The sequence below is a fragment of the Esox lucius genome, chromosome 2 (genome assembly GCF_011004845.1).
Source record: "Esox lucius isolate fEsoLuc1 chromosome 2, fEsoLuc1.pri, whole genome shotgun sequence".
In the NCBI taxonomy this organism is placed as follows: domain Eukaryota; kingdom Metazoa; phylum Chordata; class Actinopteri; order Esociformes; family Esocidae; genus Esox; species Esox lucius.
In genome coordinates, this window is record NC_047570.1 from 39,654,259 (window position 1) to 39,677,568 (window position 23,310).

General features: G+C 43.3%; 1 protein-coding gene across 4 annotated transcripts in view; it reads left to right on the forward strand.

Moving 5' to 3' along the window:
- Positions 1–17,943, forward strand: part of raf1b (Raf-1 proto-oncogene, serine/threonine kinase b) — a 28,792-nt gene extending 10,849 nt beyond the window's left edge. For 3 of the 4 annotated variants that reach the window (XM_034297207.1, XM_034297213.1, XM_034297210.1), the window contains 11 exons: positions 630–798; positions 3,399–3,423; positions 3,773–3,888; positions 3,982–4,099; positions 4,697–4,781; positions 4,876–5,052; positions 7,705–7,751; positions 9,524–9,642; positions 11,767–11,898; positions 12,043–12,177; positions 17,288–17,943. In XM_034297207.1, the coding sequence (XP_034153098.1) occupies positions 630–798; positions 3,399–3,423; positions 3,773–3,888; positions 3,982–4,099; positions 4,697–4,781; positions 4,876–5,052; positions 7,705–7,751; positions 9,524–9,642; positions 11,767–11,898; positions 12,043–12,177; positions 17,288–17,434 (1,270 nt within the window). In that variant the 3' untranslated portion in view covers positions 17,435–17,943. Of the gene's footprint in view, positions 1–629; positions 799–3,398; positions 3,424–3,772; positions 3,889–3,981; positions 4,100–4,696; positions 4,782–4,875; positions 5,053–7,704; positions 7,752–9,523; positions 9,643–11,766; positions 11,899–12,032; positions 12,178–17,287 lie in introns of all 4 variants that reach the window. The other variant, XR_004576838.1, reaches the window with a different exon arrangement.
- The last annotated feature ends 5,367 nt before the right edge of the window (positions 17,944–23,310 follow it).

The following is a 23,310-nucleotide window of genomic DNA, read 5'->3' on the forward strand; positions in this document are numbered from 1 at the left end:
ATAATATTTCACAATTGTGAAAAAATTAAAACAACAGTGGCTCCATTCTGCAAAAATTATGTTGTAAATAATTTGTTGAAGCTAACTCTTCCATCGTTAGCTACATTGCTATCGATAATGACCAGCCTATTCTCTTCAAACTGTATACATGCAGAGAAAGAAGAATGTTAGGTAGCGGCAGACCAAGCTGTACTGCTACAGTAGCTAGTGTTTAAATCCATGTAGTAAAACCCACAGGTTCCTGCACCCTTCTTATATCAAACAAACAGTGAGATATTACTAAGGAAGGAGGGATGATGTTGTTATTGATGTTACATACCCTAGGTTTTAACAACTTCTGTTTCGGACACAAAAAAAATCAGATCCCTATTTACTTTCATTGAAAGGCAGCGAAGTGGGCAGGTTACTGGGTGTGTGGACAATAAAAATTGGTTTCATCAATCAAATGTTGGTATTTAATCTGCTGAATATATTAACAAACTGGAGCATGAACTAAAAAAGCTGATCTAGTAGCTGTGATAGGTTTCCCCAAGCTTTACTATGTGACACAGTGAACACAATAGCAAGTAGTTTCCCTTATGTGACATCAGGATGGTGGTTATTGATGCTATTTATCTGTTGTTTCTCAGCTCCCAGCACCGACACTCAACCCCTCATGCCTTCGACTTCCACCTGTCTGCTGGTCCTGTATCAGAAGCTGAGCCGGTCGTCCTTTCCCACCGCTTGAGATCCACCTCAACCCCTAACGTACACATGGTCACCACCACCTCCATACCACTGGACACCACTGCCTTCCAGGTAACACCTAACTCTGACCTTTAACCCTTACTCTGTAATCCAAGGTTGCAGGGCTGTTTTGTTTCGGAGCGTTTAAACTGATGGAAAATGAAAAAGGATCCCAGATTCACAATAACATGAATGAGAAGAAAACAATAACATGAAGAAGAGGTCATAAATGTAATTGGACATAAAGTCTGTGATTTTTGCTGTAAAACAGGATGGCTAGCCCATTATAGTTATATAATGTTAGCAAATATTTTCTTGAGGTTTTTCTTAAACATGTTACTGCAAATTTCAAATAACGTTTGACAAATGCTTTCAAAAACCTATTTGGTACCCTTTGAGTTTTTTTGTGGGGCAAAAATTTTGGAATAATGTAATTTTGCAGCTGACCGACAGACTGGGATTACTGGTTACAATGTAGAAAAAATATTTGTCTCTACACATTCAGTCTGTCGGTCGGTCTGTCTACCCTCCCAGTCTGTCGGTCAGTCTGACTCTACCCTCCCAGTCTGTCGGTCGGTCTGTCTACCCTCCCAGTCTGTCGGTCGGTCTGACTCTACCCTTCCAGTCTGTCGGTCGGTCGGTCTGTCTGTCTCTACCCATCGAGTCTGTCTTTCTCTACCCACCTAGTCTGTCGGCCGGTCTGTCTCTACCCACCCAGTCTGTCTTTCTCTACCCAGCCAGTTTGTTGGTCGGTCTGACTCTACCCTCCCAATCTGTCGGTCAGTCTGTCTCTACCCATCCAGTCTGTCTTTCTCTACCCAGCCAGTCTGTCGGTCGGTCTGTCTCTACCCTCCCAGTCTGTCCTGTCGGTCGGTCCGTCTCTACCCATCCAGTCTGTCGTGTCGGTCGGTCCGTCCGTCTGTACCCATCCAGTCTGTCCTGTCGGTCGGTCGGTCCGTCTCTACCCATCCAGTCTGTCCTGTCGGTCGGTCGGTCCGTCTCTACCCATCCAGTCTGTCCTGTCGGTCGGTCCGTCTCTACCTATCCAGTCTGTCCTGTCGGTCGGTCCGTCTCTACCTATCCAGTCTGTCCTGTCGGTCGATCCGTCTCTACCTATCCAGTCTGTCCTGTCGGGTCGGTCTGTCTCTACCCTCCCAGTCTGTCGGTCGGTCAGTCGGTCTGTCTCTACCCTTCCAGTCTGTCGGTCGGTCAGTCGATCTGTCTCTACCCATCCAGTCTGTCCTGTCGGGTCGGTCTGTCTCTACCCTCCCAGTCTGTCGGTCGGTCAGTCGGTCTGTCTCTACCCTTCCAGTCTGTCGGTCGGTCAGTCGGTCTGTCTCTACCCATCCAGTCTGTCCTGTCGGTCGGTCCGTCTCTACCCTCCCAGTCGGTCTGTCTGTTTCCAGCCCAACCAGTCTGTCTGTTTACCATGTCTCTCACTGCCAACTTTGTGTCTTTGTATTTCTTTGTGATAATCTTTCTCTGTCTCCTGTGTATGACCTCCTGGGTGTCAGTTTTTATGTATATATGTGTTATAAACAGTCTTTATACTATAGCAGAACATAGACATGACACCCAGAAATTGTCATGTCTTTTCATTTTTCACTTTGTCCTTCCTCGCCTATTATGTAATTGTGTGTAGATAGATAGCATCAGCCCCCCCACAACTTCTTGGTCTCGGCGGTTCCACTTGAAGAGAAGCACTGTAGGTATTGTTCTGTTCTCCAGACTTTTAGTAGATAACACCAGGAAACATCTACAAAAGGTTTGGAGTAATCATCCCTAGTTAGGTGTACCCGTCCCTAGTTATCCCTAGTTGGGCATGCACATTCCTAGTTATCCCTAGTTAGGCGTACACGTCCCTAGTTATCCCTAGTTAGGCGTACACGTCCCTAGTTATCCCTAGTTAGGCGTACACGTCCCTAGTTATCCCTAGTTAGGCGTACACGTCCCTAGTTATCCCTAGTTAGGCGTACACGTCCCTAGTTATCCCTAGTTAGGCGTACACGTCCCTAGTTATACCTAGTTAGGCGTACACGTCCCTAGTTATCCCTAGTTAGGCCTACACGTCCCTAGTTATCCCTAGTTAGGCCTACACGTCCCTAGTTATCCCTAGTTAGGCGTACACGTCCCTAGTTAGGCGTACACGTCCCTAGTTAGGGGTACACGTCCCTAGTTATCCCTAGTTAGGGGTACATGTCCCTAGTTATCCCTAGTTAGGCGTACACGTCCCGAGTTCGGCATACATATCCCTAGTTAGGTGTAAACACATCTACTTACTGAATGGTTGCAACAGTACTGCCCATACTGAAGCAAATGCCATTATGACACTGATACACAGAGAAATCAAATTCCATCTCTGAGTGACATTAACCTAGATAACACGGATACAAGGGAGAGAGAGAAATGTCTTTTCATCTGTATGAGTGAGATTAACCGGAATAACACAGATACAAATAGTGACAGTGATCCCTTTTCATCTTTGTGCGTGAGACTGACCTGGATAAGACTAGTAATTCTGCTTGGCCCCAGCTAGATGGCAGTAGGGGATCTCATTCTGCCATTTTCATTTACTGTTAAATATTTTGAGAAGTTTACCCTGTACATTTAAATGATATGAAGGCTTTATTTATAAAGCATACTTATCCCTCTCCTGTTCCATTATTTCACAGGATGCCATTAAAAGTCATGAATCTGGTAAGACACATTTCACCACAGATCCTCTTTTCATATTAGAAACATTTCTGTCTATTTGATTATCTAATAGCCCTACCCGACTGTACTTACATACACTATGATCTGACGACAAATGGAAATACAATGAAGACATAGCTGTCTCACTCCTCATCCACTCCCTCTTTATTCTCATCTCTCCTCCCTTTCTCACCTCATCTCTGTCCTTGTCTCACTCTTTCCTTGTCTCACTCTTTCCTTGCCTGTCTGCTTCCACTTTTTTTCTTCTCTCCCATTGCCCATCTCCTCCCCTTCTTCCCTTATCTCTCTCCTTACCTCTTTTCTCCCCTTATCTACTCATCCATATTTCCAGAGAGCCCTCCTGACCTCAGCCCAACAGGCTGTTCCATGTCTGGGCAATGTCGTGCTCCTGCTCCCGCGCCCAGGGAGCGAGCTGTCTCCTCCAACGCTCAGGACAAACACAGAATCGTAAGTAGAGAGCATCCAACACTGGATGATTTCTTCTTTGTTTCTCGTTCATCTGCTCTGGGTTTGACTGTGAGAACCCCCCCACAAACACAGCGGCCCAGAGATAAGCGGGACTCTTCATACTACTGGGAGATCGAGGCCAGTGAGGTGGTACTCCAAAACCGGATCGGATCAGGCTCCTTTGGGACAGTCTATAAAGGGAAATGGCATGGTGAGTTAGTATGGGGGAACCAGTCAAGTGTTTATTGAGGCAACCCACCATATCGGCTTAGCGGGTTGAGAATACACAAAATAACTAAAACGTTGATGAATAATAATTAGAGTTTGGCTTCTTGTAACTCGTTTTAAGAGTCTTACTATATAATTAAGGAATTATTTGTTTTCTGTTTTTTCTAGGCTTAGAGGTTGATGGTCATGGAAATGAGCTGACAGTGCTGCTGTTTACAGCTCATTTTCTAATTTGTTTAATTAAACTGAGAACTTTTCCTGCTGTTCTATGCATTTTTACATGCCTATTTTTAAATGGTATCCTTATCTTGAATTGGCTTTTATTTAGGTAAAGGTTCTCAGATTCTATTATATTATTTTAATAATATAAAGGTCTGTTGTCTATTCTACATTGTTTTTAACCCCTGAAATGTGCACAAATGAATGATATCATTAAAATGTATTTATATAGATTAGAACATGCTATCCCATGATCCACCTGGGCCCACAGTGAAACTTCAGGCCTAGTAGACTGAGGAACTAGTGTGATCAAGAAACTGAAAATTAAATAAAAAGGTCTGGACTGTTGTCTCCCCATTAGGTGACGTTGCAGTGAAGATCCTGAAGGTGGTAGATCCTACACCAGAACAGTTTCAAGCCTTCAGAAATGAAGTGGCTGTTCTCAGGTCAGGTATAATTAAGATTCACAGACTCCTTGAGATTAATCTCCTTAAAGTATTCACAAGGAATGGCGATTAACATCTTTCTGGTATTCTACAGGAAGACACGCCACGTCAACATCCTCCTCTTCATGGGGTACATGACCAAAGACAACCTGGCCATTGTGACCCAGTGGTGTGACGGCTCCAGCCTCTACAACCATCTCCATGTCCAGGAGACCAGCCTGCAGATGTTTCAGCTGATGGACATTGCCAGGCAGACAGCACAGGGCATGGAGTATGACTGACATTTATAATATTACAGTACAATCCTAACCATAGACAGCACAGGGCATGGAGTATGACTGAAATTTATAATATTACAATATTCACTGATCAGCCATATGACCACTTTATGACCACCTGCCTAATATTGTTCCCCATTTGATGCCAAAACAGCCCTGACCCATCAAGGCATGGACTCCACTAGACCTCTGAAGGTGTGCAGTGGTATCTGGCACCAAGATGTTAGCAGCAGATCCTTTAAATCCTGTAAGTTGCGAGGAGGGGCCTCCATGGATTGGACTTCTGTGGGGTGTCCAGCACAAGTCAACACCTGGCCAAGTCAACACCTGGAACTCGCTGTGTTCCTCAAACCATTCCTGAACCATTTTTGCTTTGTGGCAGGGCACATTATCCTGCTGAACGAGGCCAATGCCATCAGGGAATACCGTTGCCATGAAAGGGTGCACATGGTCTGCAACAATGCTTAGGTAGGTGGTATGTGTCAAAGTAACATCCACATGAATGGCAGGACCCAAGATTTCCCAGAAGAACATTGCCCAAAGCATCACACTGCCTCTGCTGGCTTGCCTCCTTCCCATAGTGCATCCTGGTGCCATGTGTACTCCAGGTAACCGACGCACACACGCCATCCACGTGATGTAAAAGGAAATGTGATTCATCAGACCAGGCCACCTTCTTCCACTGCTCTGTGGTCCAGTCCTGATGCTCACGTGGCCATTGTAGGCGCTTCGGCAGTGGACAGGGGTCAGCATGGGCACCCTGACTGGTCTGCGGCTACGCAGCCCCATACGCAACAAACTGCGATGCACTGTGTGTTCTGACACCTTTCTATCAGAACCACCATTAACTTTTTCAGCGATTTGAGCTACAGTAGCGCATCTGTTGGATCGGACCACACGGGCCAGTCGACAGTTCACCTCTTAACCTTCCTTGGACCACTTTTGATAGGTACTGACCAATGCAGACCAGGAACACCTCACAAGGGCTGCAGTTTTGGAGATGCTCTGACCCAGTCGTCAAGCCATCACAATTTGGCCTTTGTCAAAGTTGCTCAGATCCTTACGCTTGCCCATTTTTCCTGCTTTTAACACATCAACTTTGAGGACAGAATGTTCACATGACAGGTGCCATAATAAGGAGATCAGTGTTATTCACTTCACCTGTCACAGCGGTCAATGTTATGGCTGATTAGTGTAATCCTAACCATAGACAGCACAGGGCATGGAGTATGTCCTGGTTTGAATAACGTATTTACAACCCTGTTTCCAAAAAAGTTGGGATGCTGTGTAAAATGTGAAAAACAGAATGCAATGATTTGCAAATCATTCAATAGTACAGGATAAGTCTTTCAGAAGTAAAGTTGGGGAGGGGTTCACCACTCTGTGAAAGTCTGTGCAGACAAATAGTGCAACAATTTAAGAATAACATTTATCAATGTAAAAGAAAATCTAGGGAAATCTGTATGCAAGGGACAAGACCGAAAACCAATATTTGATGGCCGTGATCTTCGGGCTCTCAGGCACACTGTATTAGAAAACGGTTCTGTAGAGGACATCACAGCATGGGCTCAGGGACACTTCAGAAAACCCATTGTCTTTGAACACAGTACCTCCCTGCAGCCACAAATGCATGTTAAAATTCCACCATGTAAAGGAGAAACCAAATATAAACAAGATCAAAAACCACTGCCCCTTTCTCGGGGCCCAACTATAATGGACTGAGGCAAAGTGGAAAATTGTCCTGTGGTCTGATTAATCAAAATTGTACATTATTTTAAAACATTTGGCCCATTACGAAACAAAAAATATGATGAATGAGACCCTGAACAGTTGAGCAGCGGCAATCCGTTCAAGCAAAAATGGGAAAACATTTCACTGTCAAAACTACAGCAATTGGTCTCTTCTGTCCCGAAACACTTAGAGTGTTGTTAAAAGAAGAGGTGATACAACACAGTGGTAAATATGCCCCATCCCAAATTTTTTGAAACATGTTGCTGCAATCAACACGTTTCAAACCGGCCTTTGCTATACAGGCCCCTAGACTCTGGAACAGCCACAGAATATCAGAGATGCTCTTTCAGTACATTCTTTATAATTTTATTTAAATCTTACCTAAAAACAAGATACCAAAAAAGTCGAAAAGGAAGGTTTTGAGTGAGGAACAGAAGGGTTAAAATCAAGAGACCACTGCAAATTGGATGCTTTTGTTCCTCACTCAAAATGTTCCTCATCAACTTTTTGGGAAAGGTGCAGTGGTCTCTTAATTTTTTCTGGAGCTGTATTTTTATTATTATTTTAATGTATTTCTATTTTTATTGTGTAATTGTACTAGAAAAGCACTATACAAATAAAGTTATCAAATTCAAAATGGGCATGTATTTTTCCAATAACAAAATGTCACTTGATATGTTGTCTTTGTACTCTTTTCAATAAAATATAGGGATACATTATTTGCACATTGCATTCTATTTTTATTAGCATTTTACGCAGCGTCCCAAAGTTTTTGGAAACAGGGTTGTATTATGGAGTGACTTGGTCCAATAAATAACATGGGATTCATGATTGTGGTGGTAACTAAGGGAAGTTATCTGCCTTCGCGACAATCTAAACCAAAATAATTGTACTTTTCCCCTTTTCTCTTACAGTTACCTACATGCCAAGAATATTATTCATCGGGACATGAAGTCCAACAGTATCCTTCACATAAAGCACTGTGTCGGAGTGATCCCTTTCGTAACATACCATCACTGTATTAGTAGCAGTACAGTGTATTCAGTGTCACTGGCAAGATGTTTTGGAAAACAGTTTGGTTATAATTATACAGTAATTATTGTGGGTAAAACACTATGTTCTAACAATATATAAACAGCATGTCTTAATTATAATGGATTAGAAATGAATGGCTTTTTCTAGCCTGTTGCTAGAAGCAAAACAATCCAGATGTGCATGATGTCTGGGACACGCTATAATAGCTTGATGACTGGGACACGCTATAATAGCATGACGACTGGGACACGCTCTAATAGCTTGATGACTGGGACACGCTCTAATAGCTTGATGACTGGGACACGCTCTAATAGCATGACGACTGGGACACGCTATGATAGCATGGCGACTGGGACACGCTATGATAGCATGGCGACTGGGACACGCTATAATAGCATGGCGACTGGGACACGCTATAATAGCATGGCGACTGGGACACGCTATAATAGCATGGCGACTGGGACACGCTATAATAGCATGGCGACTGGGACACGCTATAATAGCATGGCGACTGGGACACGCTATAATAGCATGGCGACTGGGACACGCTATAATAGCATGACGACTGGGACACGCTATAATAGCATGACGACTGGGACACGCTATAATAGCTTGACGACTGGGACACGCTATAATAGCTTGATGACTGGGACACGCTATAATAGTTTGATGACTGGGACACGCTATAATAGCTTGATGACTGGGACACGCTATAATAGCTTGATGACTGGGACACGCTATAATAGCTTGATGACTGGGACACGCTATAATAGCTTGATGACTGGGACACGCTATAATAGTTTGACGACTGGGACACGCTATAATAGCTTGATGACTGGGACACGCTATAATAGCTTGATGACTGGGACACGCTATAGTAGCTTGATGACTGGGACACGCTATAATAGCTTGATGACTGGGACACGCTATAATAGCATGGCGACTGGGACACGCTATAATAGCATGGCGACTGGGACACGCTATAATAGCATGACGACTGAGACACGCTATAATAGCATGGCGACTGGGACACGCTATAATAGCATGGCGACTGGGACACGCTATAATAGCATGACGACTGGGACACGCTATAATAGCATGACGACTGGGACACGCTATAATAGCATGACGACTGGGACACGCTATAATAGCATGACGACTGGGACACGCTATAAAAGCTTGACGACTGGGACACGCTATTAAAGCTTGACGACTGGGACACGCTATAATAGCTTGACGACTGGGACACGCTATAATAGCATGACGACTGGGACACGCTATAATAGCATGACGACTGGGACACGCTATAATAGCATGGCGACTGGGACACGCTATAATAGCATGGCGACTGGGACACGCTATAATAGCATGACGACTGGGACACGCTATAATAGCATGACGACTGGGACACGCTATAATAGCATGACGACTGGGACACGCTATAATAGCATGACGACTGGGACACGCTATAATAGCATGACGACTGGGACACGCTATAATAGCATGGCGACTGGGACACGCTATAATAGCATGGCGACTGGGACACGCTATAATAGCATGGCGACTGGGACACGCTATAATAGCATGGCGACTGGGACACGTTATAATAGCATGACGACTGGGACACGCTATAATAGCATGACGACAGGGTTACTAAAGCATGTTATTTCCTGTAGTTGGACCTTGATTCTGGGGCAGATATCTTCCTCCATGAGGGCCTGACCGTAAAGATTGGAGACTTTGGACTGGCCACGGTGAAGGCTCGCTGGACGGGCTCACATCAGGTGGAGCAGCCTTCTGGGTCGATACTATGGATGGTAATATAGCTACCATGCATTACCCTTCTGGGTCGATACTATGGATGGTAATATAGCTACCATGCATTACCCTTCTGGGTCGATACTATGGATGGTAATATAGCTACCATGCATTACCCTTCTGGGTCGATACTATGGATGGTAATATAGCTACCATGCATTACCCTTCTGGGTCGATACTATGGATGGTAATATAGCTACCATGCATTACCCTTCTGGGTCGATAATATGGATGGTAATATAGGTACCATGCATTACCCTTCTGGGTCGATACTATGGATGGTAATATAGCTACCATGCATTACCCTTCTGGGTCGATACTATGGATGGTAATATAGCTACCATGCATTACCCTCATGGGTCGATACTATGGATGGTAATATAGCTACCATGCATTACCCTTCTGGGTCCATAGTATGGATGATAACATATTTACCATGCAATATCCCTCTGGGTTCAATCAATCAATCAAATGTATTTATAAAGCCCTTTTTACAACAGCAGTTGTCACAAAGTGCTTTTACAGAAACAACCGGCCTTAAACTCCAAGGAGCAAACAAACAGTAGTGTTGAATCTCATGCTCCAGATGATCTCTACCAGATATTAGACCCACATCCAGAAGCCTTGAAGAAGGTTTTGGATGTCTTAGCATAGCAGCTAAAGTGTTCAGTTGACACAGTACTTGTTGAAATTATTCCTTTGCTACTGACCACCAAAACTTCAGTTCCTACACAATTGTTGGCCAACTAGGTAAAATGACTAAAGGGAATGAAAACTTGTCATTGCTGTTGATCAGATTGATTTTAAACTCAGAATATCAGAGGTAAAGGTAAAAATGTTAACTATTCCACTATTCTAGGTTAAGAAAAAGTAATTGTTAACCTAGAATTAAGTATTAATTAATATTTTTCTAAAAACTGTGACAATTATTGCTACCCCTGCATGTAGTTCTTTGTGCAGCCTTCCCTCCCCAAGACAACAACTCACCAGTGGTGGTCCTTGGATAATTTCTTAACTCACTGTGTTGCAAAATACACTTCGCTCTTCTAGGCAATTTTACCATGGCTTCAGTTCATTTAAACATCTTAGTTATTGCCCTAATTATGGAGATAAGTACATTCAGACGAGTAGCTATTGTGTTATAGCCATTGCTATTTTTATGAAGGTTAACAACATTTTGTCACCTGGATGATCACTTATGAGTTTCTAATGACTCCGATGCACTGGAAAAAATATCTATGCAAAGGTAATTCAAATTTAACCAAATGTAATGGAATTTGTTGGGGTGCCAATAATTGCTTCACATGTTTGATAAAATACGTTTTTCTTTATTATGTTCCACACAAGTTTGCGCCATCCATCTGCAGTGAGTTGAATACTCCATTAGGATCTGACGCTATCATTACTATCTATAAGCATACTGACCGGTCTGAAGCAGTGTCCCCTCCAACCGTTAGTGCTGGAGTAATGAACACAGACATTGATTTTACGTGGGGTAGATAGCGCTAACTACATGACAGTAGAGTGAGTAGACCATTCAAGGGAAAACAATAATAGGGTTAAATCTAGCAAAAATGCAATGTAATTGTTTCTTCTGAGCAAAAATAGCTTATGCATTAGATTGTTTTTCTTCTGCTTTCGCAGAGAACACCACATATTAGCTAAGTTGTAACACTGTTTTCCAGCAGGAAATGGAATCAAGGAGGTTTGGACGCATAACTAGCTAGCTAGCATTAGCTTATTGTCTCCACCAAAGACTTGGTCCTATCCCGACCCTAACCCCCCCCAACGCTCGACCCTAACCCCCCCCAACGCTCGACCCTAACCCCCCCCAACGCTCGACCCTAACCCCCCCCAACGCTCGACCCTAACCCCCCCCAACGCTCGACCCTAACCCCCCCCCCAACGCTCGACCCTAACCCCCCCCCCCAACGCTCGACCCTAACCCCCCCCCCAACGCTCGACCCTAACCCCACCCCCCCAACGCTCGACCCTAACCCCCCCCCCCCAACGCTCGACCCTAACCCCCCCCCCAACGCTCGACCCTAACCCCCCCCAACGCTCGACCCTAACCCCCCCCCCACCCTCCCAAATGCTCGTTAACCCTTTCAAACTCCTCTCAGGCTCCAGAGGTGATCCGGATGCAGGACAACAACCCCTACAGTTTCCAGTCAGATGTCTATTCCTATGGAGTGGTGCTCTATGAACTCATGACGGGACGACTGCCATACAGCATGATGGCCACACGGGACCAGGTAACTTTTACCCCTTAAACCCTCTCTATGGAGGTCAGTCTCAAATCCAAATGTAATGCTAACTGGCTAGTTGGTGTAGGTTCCTGTCATTTCATTTAATGCTGACCCCTGACCTCTAATCCTTCCTTTCTGAGTTATCCACAGATCATCTTCATGGTTGGGAGAGGTTACCTCTCCCCAGACCTCAGTAAGCTGTACAAGAGCTGTCCTAAGGCCATGAAGAGACTGGTAGCTGACTGCATCAAGAAGTCAAAAGAGGAGAGGCCCCTTTTCCCTCAGGTACGTCCAACCAACCCAGTTAGTCCATGAGCCAGGGCAGACTTATGCCTATTTGGGGTGGCTATAGTATGATGGTTTTGAATTGCTCCTCACAAATGTTAACTATGGAACTTAAGTCTGAGTGGATTTCATCTTAAACACTATGGTGTTAATCAGATCTAGAAATGTACTGACTCATTAAAACAATAGTCATTATATAATAATATAACCAAACTTCATAAGCCTATTTGTTTTAGAGAATTTGGTTATAATGGAAATAATACAATCAAATATTCCAGTAATGTTGTGCTCTGACAATTGTTGAGTAGTCTTATGTCAACACTAAGCTTTAGATGAACATCAAGAATAACACTAACCTATTTATCCAATGTAGTGTAATAATGCATTATAAAGAATATAAACCAGTGAAAAATGCTTTTATGAATATTATAGGTACTTTGCTGTTTGAAAAATGTATTATAGAAAGACCCAATAATAATAATGAATGAATGGTGTTATGTTTACAGTATTAACAGTTATATGAATGTGTTAAAAGTATTCCAATACCAATCCTAACCAAAACATTTGCGAAATTGCGATGTAGGGTTTGGAATAATTGTATTATGCTGCGTTTCCACCACAGGAACTTTACCCAGGAGCTAGGAACCTTTCCATGAACTCACTGCGTTTTAACCGCAGGAACCAAGGTCTAAATTAGGTTCTGGGGACTATATTTTCCCCAAAAACAGTCCCTGGTCGGGGGGTAGTACTTTCCCAAAGTACTGGAACTTTGGGGGGTGGGGCTTGCAGTGTTGAACATTTCTGTATTGGAGTGGAGGCAAACGCAGAGGAGACGAAGCCCACGGGTTAAATGCATTGAGCAATCATACAAAGGTTTTCCTTACACAATTTTATAATATTTATCAGGAGACATTTAATATATGCATTATTTCGTGGTAACCATAAAAGTTGCGATCTTGGTTGGGAATTAATTTCCTAGCTATATATTTTCATATATTCTGGGGCGCATAATCTGTTGCATGGTAACATCAATCATCCCACTAATGTTGTTAGGATGTTGTTTCAAGTGTGTTTCTTTTTTAATAGTTCATCCATAGGCTTTTTTCCTGAGGCTGAACATGCATACATTGAAACTATTCCAGCAGCAACTATCAATCACACACACTTACACAATGTGCCTTCTACTCTTGTCTCCAACAATTCATTATTTGTGTAAAATAATTTAGTTTTACGCTAATAATAATAATAATTTATTACATTTATATAGTGCTTTTGAAAGACCCAAACAATACATACATAACAAACTACAGCAATGAGACAAATGGTAGCTAACAAAACAAAACAAAAAAAGGGGGGGTGGGTCAAACAACATGGGGCTGGGGCTAGGGATAGGCTTGTTTGAACAGATGAGACTTGAGGTGGTGGATGAAGATGGAAACAGATTTAGAGCCATGGATGAATTGTGGAAGTGCATTCCAAACTCTTGGAGCAGCCCGAGAAAAAGCCCTCTCTCCAAAGCTCCGCAGCTTGGACCGAGGGATGATAAGGACCCCCCCAACGCTCGACCCTAACCCCCCCCCAACGCTCGACCCTAACCCCCCCCCAACGCTCGACCCTAACCCCCCCAACGCTCGACCCTAACCCCCCCATGGCTCGACCCTAACCCCCCCCCCCAACGCTCAAATCTAACCCCGCCCAACACTCGACCCTAACCCCCCCCCCTAGGGATAGGCTTGTTTGAACAGATGAGACTTGAGGTGGTGGATGAAGATGGAAACAGATTTAGAGCCATGGATGAATTGTGGAAGTGCATTCCAAACTCTTGGAGCAGCCCGAGAAAAAGCCCTCTCTCCAAAGCTCCGCAGCTTGGACCGAGGGATGATAAGGACCCCCCCAACGCTCGACCCTAACCCCCCCCCAACGCTCGACCCTAACCCCCCCCAACGCTCGACCCTAACCCCCCCAACGCTCGACCCTAACCCCCCCATGGCTCGACCCTAACCCCCCCCCCCAACGCTCAAATCTAACCCCGCCCAACACTCGACCCTAACCCCCCCCCCTAGGGATAGGCTTGTTTGAACAGATGAGACTTGAGGTGGTGGATGAAGATGGAAACAGATTTAGAGCCATGGATGAATTGTGGAAGTGCATTCCAAACTCTTGGAGCAGCCCGAGAAAAAGCCCTCTCTCCAAAGCTCCGCAGCTTGGACCGAGGGATGATAAGGACCCCCCCAACGCTCGACCCTACCCCCCCCCCAACGCTCGACCCTAACCCCCCCCCAACGCTCGACCCTAACCCCCCCAACGCTCGACCCTAACCCCCCCATGGCTCGACCCTAACCCCCCCCCCAACGCTCAAATCTAACCCCGCCCAACACTCGACCCTAACCCCCCCCCCTAGGGATAGGCTTGTTTGAACAGATGAGACTTGAGGTGGTGGATGAAGATGGAAACAGATTTAGAGCCATGGATGAATTGTGGAAGTGCATTCCAAACTCTTGGAGCAGCCCGAGAAAAAGCCCTCTCTCCAAAGCTCCGCAGCTTGGACCGAGGGATGATAAGGACCCCCCCAACGCTCGACCCTAACCCCCCCCCCAACGCTCGACCCTAACCCCCCCCCAACGCTCGACCCTAACCCCCCCCAACGCTCGACCCTAACCCCCCCCAACGCTCGACCCTAACCCTCCCATGGCTCGACCCTAACCCCCCCCCCCAACGCTCGACTCTAACCCCGCCCAACACTCGACCCTAACCCCCCCCCTAGGGATAGGCTTGTTTGAACAGATGAGACTTGAGGTGGTGGATGAAGATGGAAACAGATTTGGAGTCAAGGATGAATTGTGGAAGTGCATTCCAAAGTCTTTGAGCAGCCAGTGAAAAAGCCCTGTCTCCAAAGCTCCGTAGCTTGGACCGAGGGATGATAAGGAGGCCAGCAGTGGCAGAGCGGAGTGACCTGGAGGAATGGTATTGGGGAATAAGGTCCGAGAGATGATGGGTGGAGATGGGTGGAGCAAGTTGGTGGAGGGCTTTATACATGAGAAAATAATTTTGAAGTCAATGCGTTTAGAGATTGGGAGCCAGTGGAGTTCTTGTAGGATGGGGGTGATGTGCTGCCAGAATTTTGAACTAGTTGTAGTTTATGGAGAGATGAAGTGTTAATGCCAGAGAGGTGAGAATTGCAATAGTCAAGATGGGCAGAAATGAATGCATGTATTAGGGTTTCAGCGGCAGTGCGGGACAGGGAAGACTGTAATTTGGCAATAATGGCTAAAGTTAATTGCATAAAAAAAAAAAAAAGTGTAATAATTAATTGGATAAAAATATATATTTTGAATAACACAAAACAACTAAATGGTGGTAGGCAATACATCTGATTTCATATACTGCTTTAGTAAAAAGAAAAAACCTGGTTCGAATGTCAAATCCGCCTATGGTCTGAAGGAAACTTTTAGTTCCTTAAGTAGTTGTTCCTGTGACTAAAAGTTTAGGTGCTTTTGGTGGAAACGCGGCTTAAATATTTTTACTTTATCCAACATATTGAACATCGTTTTTAATCCAAATAAACTGATTATGCCTCAGAATAATTGACAGAATACTCGATTACCAAAAAACTGTCTTCATTGACAACCTTATATGGAACCTAGATCAGGGGTCTTTGAAGTTATCAAGTTTCAAGTTATCGGAGTGGATGTAGAAATATTTATGTGGATATGAAGAGCAGCTGGTAGAAAAAACTCTCCACAACCAGGTATCAATCCACAGTCCAGGGAAAACTTCACCAAATATCACAGAACAAGTAGACTCCGTAGGAAACCCTGCTCTAGATAACTACACTCAATAACACAGTACAAGTAGATTCATTGGGAAACACTGCCCTAGAAAACATCACCAAATATCACAGAACAAGTAGACTTAATGGGAAATCCTGCCCTAGATAACTACACTAAATATCACAGAACAAGTAGACTTATTGGAAAATCCTGCCCTAGATAACTACACCAAATAACACAGAACAAGTAGACTCATTGGGAATGTTTTTTTTGTTGTATAGGTGGTCTACAATCAGTACTAGCTTATTTTCAGAATGGCTGATTTTCATTTTAATGGGAAGGAACTGCATTGATTTGTTTGTTGCAATGAGGACAACCTAAAATGATAATGAAAATGTCAGTTATGGATTTATACACTGGATTAAATATGGGACAATAAATATAATGAAAAAACGAATAACTGGTAATACTACAAACCAACCGTTTGCATTCAAAACTTTTAAAACTTCATACAGCTTAACTTACACTTTAAATAAGTTACTTTATAGTCCTTAATGACAGAATAACATTTGTTTCTAAATATAAACAAACGCCATACTGAGGGATGGTAGGAAATGAGCGAGCATCTAGGACAATAGAGACAGGTCTAAAAATTCATGATTAATAAATTCGCAAATTGTTTGATACCAGATGCGACCATCACTTCCCAATGAAGACCTTGTCACTAAACTTTTATAATTATAACATTTAAATAAAACTTCTAGACATTTTTCATTTAGTCAAACCCCCAAGCTAACATTCTGTAGGCTAAATTCCCTACCCTCTGTCGCGGGAAAACGCATAACCGAGTCTGTGCACACACTGTAGACTGCAGCTAGCTACCCGGCTAACACACACAGCTAATGTAACTAAATGGAAAACTAACCTCGGCATTCTGATTCCTTCATGAATGGATGCTTCCACTTCAAATGTCGCAGCATGGCTGAAGTGCTGTTATGAAACTCAAGTTCAGTCATGCAGTTCTGACACAACTAGGCTATGTGAAGTGTTCCCAGACCTAGGACATACAGTACCACAGTATGACCATATGAGACCATGTTAAATGCCATGCTTTAATAGAAGCCTTGAGGCAGTCACATTCTAATCGACAATTTTCTGTGTAATGATATTTCTTGATTAATCGCGATAGCCCTAGTTCGGTTTGAGATTAGAAAGGTTGGGAACCCCTGACTAGGTTCTATGTGAGATTAGAAAAGTTGGAAATCCCTCGTGCAGTTGACACAAGATGGTTGAAGTCATCACAAAACTGTTGGTTCTGACATCTTCTCTTTCATCTTTAGATCCTGTCTTCCATTGAGTTGCTGCAGCATGCTTTACCTAAGATTAACCGCAGCACCTCCGAGCCGTCGCTCCATAGAGCAACACACACCGAGGACATCAACATCTGCACTTTGACCTACACTCGTCAGCCCGCCGCGGTCTTCTAGAATGACATTCCAGCCCGCCGCAATCTTCTAGTACAACTTGCCAGCCCATCACGATCTCCTAGAATGATTTGCCAGCACGCCATTGTCTTCTAGTACGACAGGCCAGCCTGCCATTGTCTTCTAGTACGACAGGCCTGCCTGCCATTGTCTTCTAGTATGACAGGCCAGCCCGTCACAATCTCCTAGAATGACACGCCAGCCCGCCATGGTCTCCTAGAATGACACGCCAGCCCTCTGCGGTCTTCTAGAATGACACGCCAGCCCTCCGCGGTCTTCTAGAATGACACGCCAGCCCTCCACGGTCTTCTAGAATGACACGCCAGCCCTCCGCGGTCTTCTAGAATGACACGCCAGCCCTCCACGGTCTTCTAGAATGACACGCCAGCCCTCCGCGGTCTTCTAGAATGATATGCCAGCCCTCCGCGGTCTTCTAGAATGACACGCCAGCCCTCCGCGGTCTTCTAGAATGATATGCCAGCCCTCCGCGGTCTTCTAGAATGACACGCCAGCTTCGAAGATCCTGCTTTCTTGATTCACACCAAACTGCCTTTGGCTCCATTCAATTCACTCAAACTGCATTATAGTTCTTCATTAATAATTAAGTTTCCTTTGGTCTATATAACTCAGACTGGTCTTAGGTTCTGTTTAAAAATGTCTAACTATGTGTTTTAGAAGTCTGGGGACAGGATGGATATTGTAAATAATGGTAGTGCATGGTTAGGCTTTATCTTGATCCCCATGAAACAATGATGAGGCAGCACTTCTGATCCTTGGCAACAAACAGAAACTGAGCCATGGGAGAGGAGTTGACGTTCCTTTCTCTTGGTAATTTATAGTAATTTATTGAAAAGGGAAAGTGGTCCTATCTCCCTCAGAGCAGTCTGTTTCATGTTAAAGCACATTCAAATAATGTCACTGGACAGTTTTCTTCAGCAGTCAACTCAGAAAACTGTAATCTTCAGCAAACTATATGATATATATTTTGGATTCATAGCGTAAATAACATTTTAATTGGAATCTATGCTATTTCTTCCACTGTGAATCTTGCTACACAGTGAACTGGTGTTTTCAGCGGTGGGGTGTGTAGCCCACTCCATGACAACCGTCTGACAATCCTCCATCAGGGTGTTAGTTTATTTTGGTCATGGTTTAGCTGAAAAGTTGCTACAGTAATGTCAGTCGAAGGCTCTTCAGTCAAGAGACATGACATGACAGGACTATTACTTTATAACAAACCTGAAGGATTCATTATATTTTAATAAATTAAAGCCAAATACTTTCTTTAGCCTAAATTAATTGAAATATTCGCAAACATATCCACACATATATAGCCTCAAATTGCATCTCTACATCCGATATACACACACACACACACACACACACAACATCCATACATTCTACAGTATGTACACATCACATGTACACACACATTCCATCTATATCAACAGATGTTTATATAGAGTTAAGAGTTTCCACATTGTAGAATAATAGTGAAGACATCCAAACTATGAAATAACAAATGGAATCATGTTGCAACCAAAAAAAAGTGTTAAACAAATCAAAATCTACTTAATGTTGTAGATTCTTCAAATTAGCCACCCATTGCCTTGTTGACAGCTTTGCACACTCTTGGCAATTGCTCAACCAGCTTCATGATGTAGTCACCTGGAATGCATTTCAATTAACAGGTGTGACTTGTTAAAAGTTTATTTTGGGAATTTCTATACACTATCAATGCGTTTTGAGCCAATAAGTTATTTTGTGACAAGTAGGTTAAGATACAGAAGAAAGTCATTATATCTGTACTGTAGTAGTCCATAGTATGGCAAGAATAGCTCTAATAAGCAGAAACGACAGTCCAACATTACTTTAAGACATGAAGATCAGTCAACCTGGAAAATCAGGGTTAGGGTTTTCTAGAAGTGCAAAAACCATCAAGTGCTATGACAAAACTGGAAAGGAACACCACAGGAAAGGAAGAACCAGAGTTAACTCTGCTGCACAGAATAAGTTCATTATTTACCAGCCTCAGAAATTGGTAAAAATCACTGCACCTCCGATTGCAACCCAGAAAAATGCTTCACAGAGTTCAAGTAACAGACATTAACTGTTCAGAGGAGACTGTGAATCAGGCCTTTACGGTCAAACTGCAGGAAAGAAACCTCTTATGAAGAACACTAATAATAAGAACAGACTTGCTTTGGCCAAGATACAGGAGAAATGGACATTGAAAATCTGTCCTTTGTTATGATGAGTCCACATTTTTGACATTTGGTTCCCACTGCCATGTCTTTGTGTGACCCAGAGGGTGTGAAGGGATGAGGTCTGCATGTGTGGTTCCCACCGTGAAGCATGGAGGAGGAGGTTTGATGGCATGGGAGTGCTTTGCTGGTTACACTGTCTGTGACTTATTCAGAATTCAAGGCACACTCAACCATCATGGCTACCACACAGAGATACGCCATCCCATGTGATTTGTGCTTAGTGGTACTATCACTTGTTTTTCAACAGGACAAATAAAAAACCCACCTCCAGGCTGTGTAAGGACTATTTAATGTCTATGGACTTGTTTACGTTACGCTATATTTTCCAAGACTTGAGACACTACATTATTTTGTTACGTAACCTTGCAGATATTGACAGGTTGAGATGCCATCTTCCAAGGCATTGTGTGCCACATTTTCGGGAGAGCCCCACCAGAATTTTGCAAGCGTGAAAACCACTCTGTCTGAATTGTTTCTAGTTTCTGTACAGTGCTCACATAATGCTCCATTTTCCCACACCTGACGGCCACAACCCTTCCAAGTACATTTCGAACATGCCAGCAGAAATTGATTCTGCAAACTAAGACAAGTCTGTCTCATGTCTCATTTCGTCTCTAGTAATGTAAACAAGCAATATCACTCTATGGCAAATAAATCTATCCACACTTACACGCTACAGGGAGTTGAATTATGAAGTGCCTGCGGCAGGTAACTAAATTGGGTTGCCTAGCGATTTGAGTTCAGTCAAGGTGGGTACCAGATATGCCTTTCAGCAAGGCACTTCACTCCAGTTGCTATGTTTAAAAACAACATAGAACATAGGAATCAGACATCAATGTCAAATATTTTATTCATTGAATGGACTCTTGTGCTACTGAATAAACAAGGAATAATTAAATCTAGAAAGTAACTGGATAAATAGAAGCCAACATAGTGATGAATGACTTACCATAGAATATACATATTGAACACAGTAGCAGAATAATAAGAATACTATCAAGACAACAGACACACTGCTATAGTTTCTAGTCTCTCAGGCTGCTGCACTCCACAACATATTAGATAATAGATACATTACTACTGATAGGAACCCATCCCTCTGAATGATGCCCTGTTTACACCTAGTTCTTACATGTACACTTTGTCCTAATTTTTTTGGTATTCAGAACACATTTTTGGATAGGTGTAGATGATTGAAAGACAGAGTGATCTAATTGTGATCACATATTGTGTAAAAAAATAAGGACGAATGTTAGAACCAGGGGCTTTTAAACAGGGCTTCTGATAGATCACCCAGCATTGACCGTCTCAAGGCTGTTTGACACACCACCGACCTTTAATCTTATAAACATGGTAGTTAGTGCGCTGAATGCTGTGCTATGACACATTTTCGGTATTACAAAAACATTTTACTTTTCTAATTGATAACCAGTTTGTAATAGCAAAAAGGCACTTCGCAGGTTTGTGGTATACCGCCAATTAACCATGGCTATGGGTTGAATCTGAGCATTTCATGTGGCGTCATGCAGAACAACAGCTCTTAGCCGTGGTTTATTGGCCATACACCACACCTCCTAGGGCCTTATTGCTCATTTACTGCGGAGCAGGGGTAGCGGACTCTTCCTGGAGGGCAACGGCTTTGCAGTATTTGATCAAAACTAGGCACCTCACTGATCTACTTGAGGCCAAATTGAATCAGATCCCCTTCAGCTAACATCTGCATAGTGGTAGCTATGGCCATATTGAATGTGCTGTGTGTGCTGTATTTGACATTTAAGAGAAAAGGAGAGAGTTTTCTCAGAGAGCAGCAGGCCTTTACTTTCATCTGAAGAGAGGACTTCAGACCACTTAGCAAAGGTCCAGTATTTTTTCTCTTTTCCCCAGGTAAGACACTTCTGACGTTGTCTCTGGTTCAGGAGTGGCTTGACACTAGCCCTGGCTCGTGGCACTGGCTCCTGATGCACTGTCTCCAGCCTCAGTCCAGTCCTTGTGAAGCTCCCCCATGTCCTTGAATTGGCAATCCTCTCAAGGTTGCGGTCATCCCTGTTGCCTGTGCACCTTTTTCCACCACACTTTTCCCTTCCAGTCAACTTTCCATGAATATGCTTTGATGCAGCACTCTGCGAACAGCCAACCCTTTCAGCAATGACCTTCTGTGGCTTACCCTGCTCTTGGAGGGTGTCAACAGGTGTCTTCTGGACAACTGTCACATCAGCATTCTTCCCCATGATTGTGGTTGTGTGTACTGAAGGCTCAGGCAGTTATTGAGCTGATTAGAGCTCTTCTCAGGTTGACATTTCTGTATTGTAAATTTTGAGATATTCAAACATTTTTGAGATACTGGATTTTTTTCAATGAGCTGTAATCATCAAGACTGAAACAAACAAGGCCTGAAATGTTTTGTTTTATGTGTAATGAATCTAGAATATATGAAGGTGTCACTTTTTGATTTGAGCTGATTAGGTCCTAGACTAAATAGAACATACCTGCACTCCCAGACTGCTAAGAAAACAAAGGGTTTTGCCTGCTGCACTTCAGAACCATGGTCGTTTACCCCTGCTGTCAAACAAAGTCCGATAGAATCATTATATTTATTTTACACCATAAAGGTATAGTCAATAAACCTCAATGTGAGCATCCATAAATATAGAAGGATCTAGTTACAACTCAAATGCAACAGTCTCTAAATTAACACTATAATTTTCTGTTTCATGGAGATGTGTTGGGTGTGAAACTTCATTTGATTTCATGTTTTTTTCCCCCATCATGTAACCTCCCTGTAATGATGAATGGCTGAAAGGGTGTGTGTTCTATTAAATCAGATCTATACCATCACAAACTGAAGGGCTGTGTATCATATCTATAGCAATGTAAGGTGATTCCATAGAGCTCCACATTCCTTCTATCCCACTCTCAGAACCCAAAAAAGCCTTTCAAAACAATTAGCTACAGGCCACTCCACTTTTTCCACCTTGTTGTGTTATAGACTTAATTTAACTGATTACATTTAAAGTTAAAAAATGTACAACAATCTTCACAGAATAGATTTGTCCCAATTAATTAAAAAAACAAGTCTTCTTAGGTGCCTCTGCTTGCTGGATTTGACAGGTTCTCCCACTCTTAAAAACTGCCAGATTGGATGGGGAGTGAGAGATCTTCATGTCTCCTCACTGCTGTTCAATGGAGTTTAAACTTGTTCTTTTGCTGGACCACTCAAGGACATTCACAAACGTATCCTGAAGTCACTCCAGTATTGTAGTGTATTTTGGCTGTGGATCAGGATAACTTCAAGAACGTCTCGTTATTTTGCTCTGTTCATCCTCCCTCAATCCTGAACAGTCTCCCAGTCCCTACCGCTGAGAAGAATCCCGATAGCATGATACTCCCACCACCATTCTTCACCATAGGGATGGTAAGTGATGAGCTGTACCTTGTTTTTGCCAGACTTAGCACTTAGCATTGAGGTCTAACAGATTTTTGTCTCTACAGAATAAATAATATTTTTCCTCATGCTCTTAGATGACAGGTCACAGCTTTAACTCAGGAACAGCTTATGTCTAGCCAATCTACCATGAAGACCTGATTGATGGGGTGCTGCAGAGATGTTTTTTT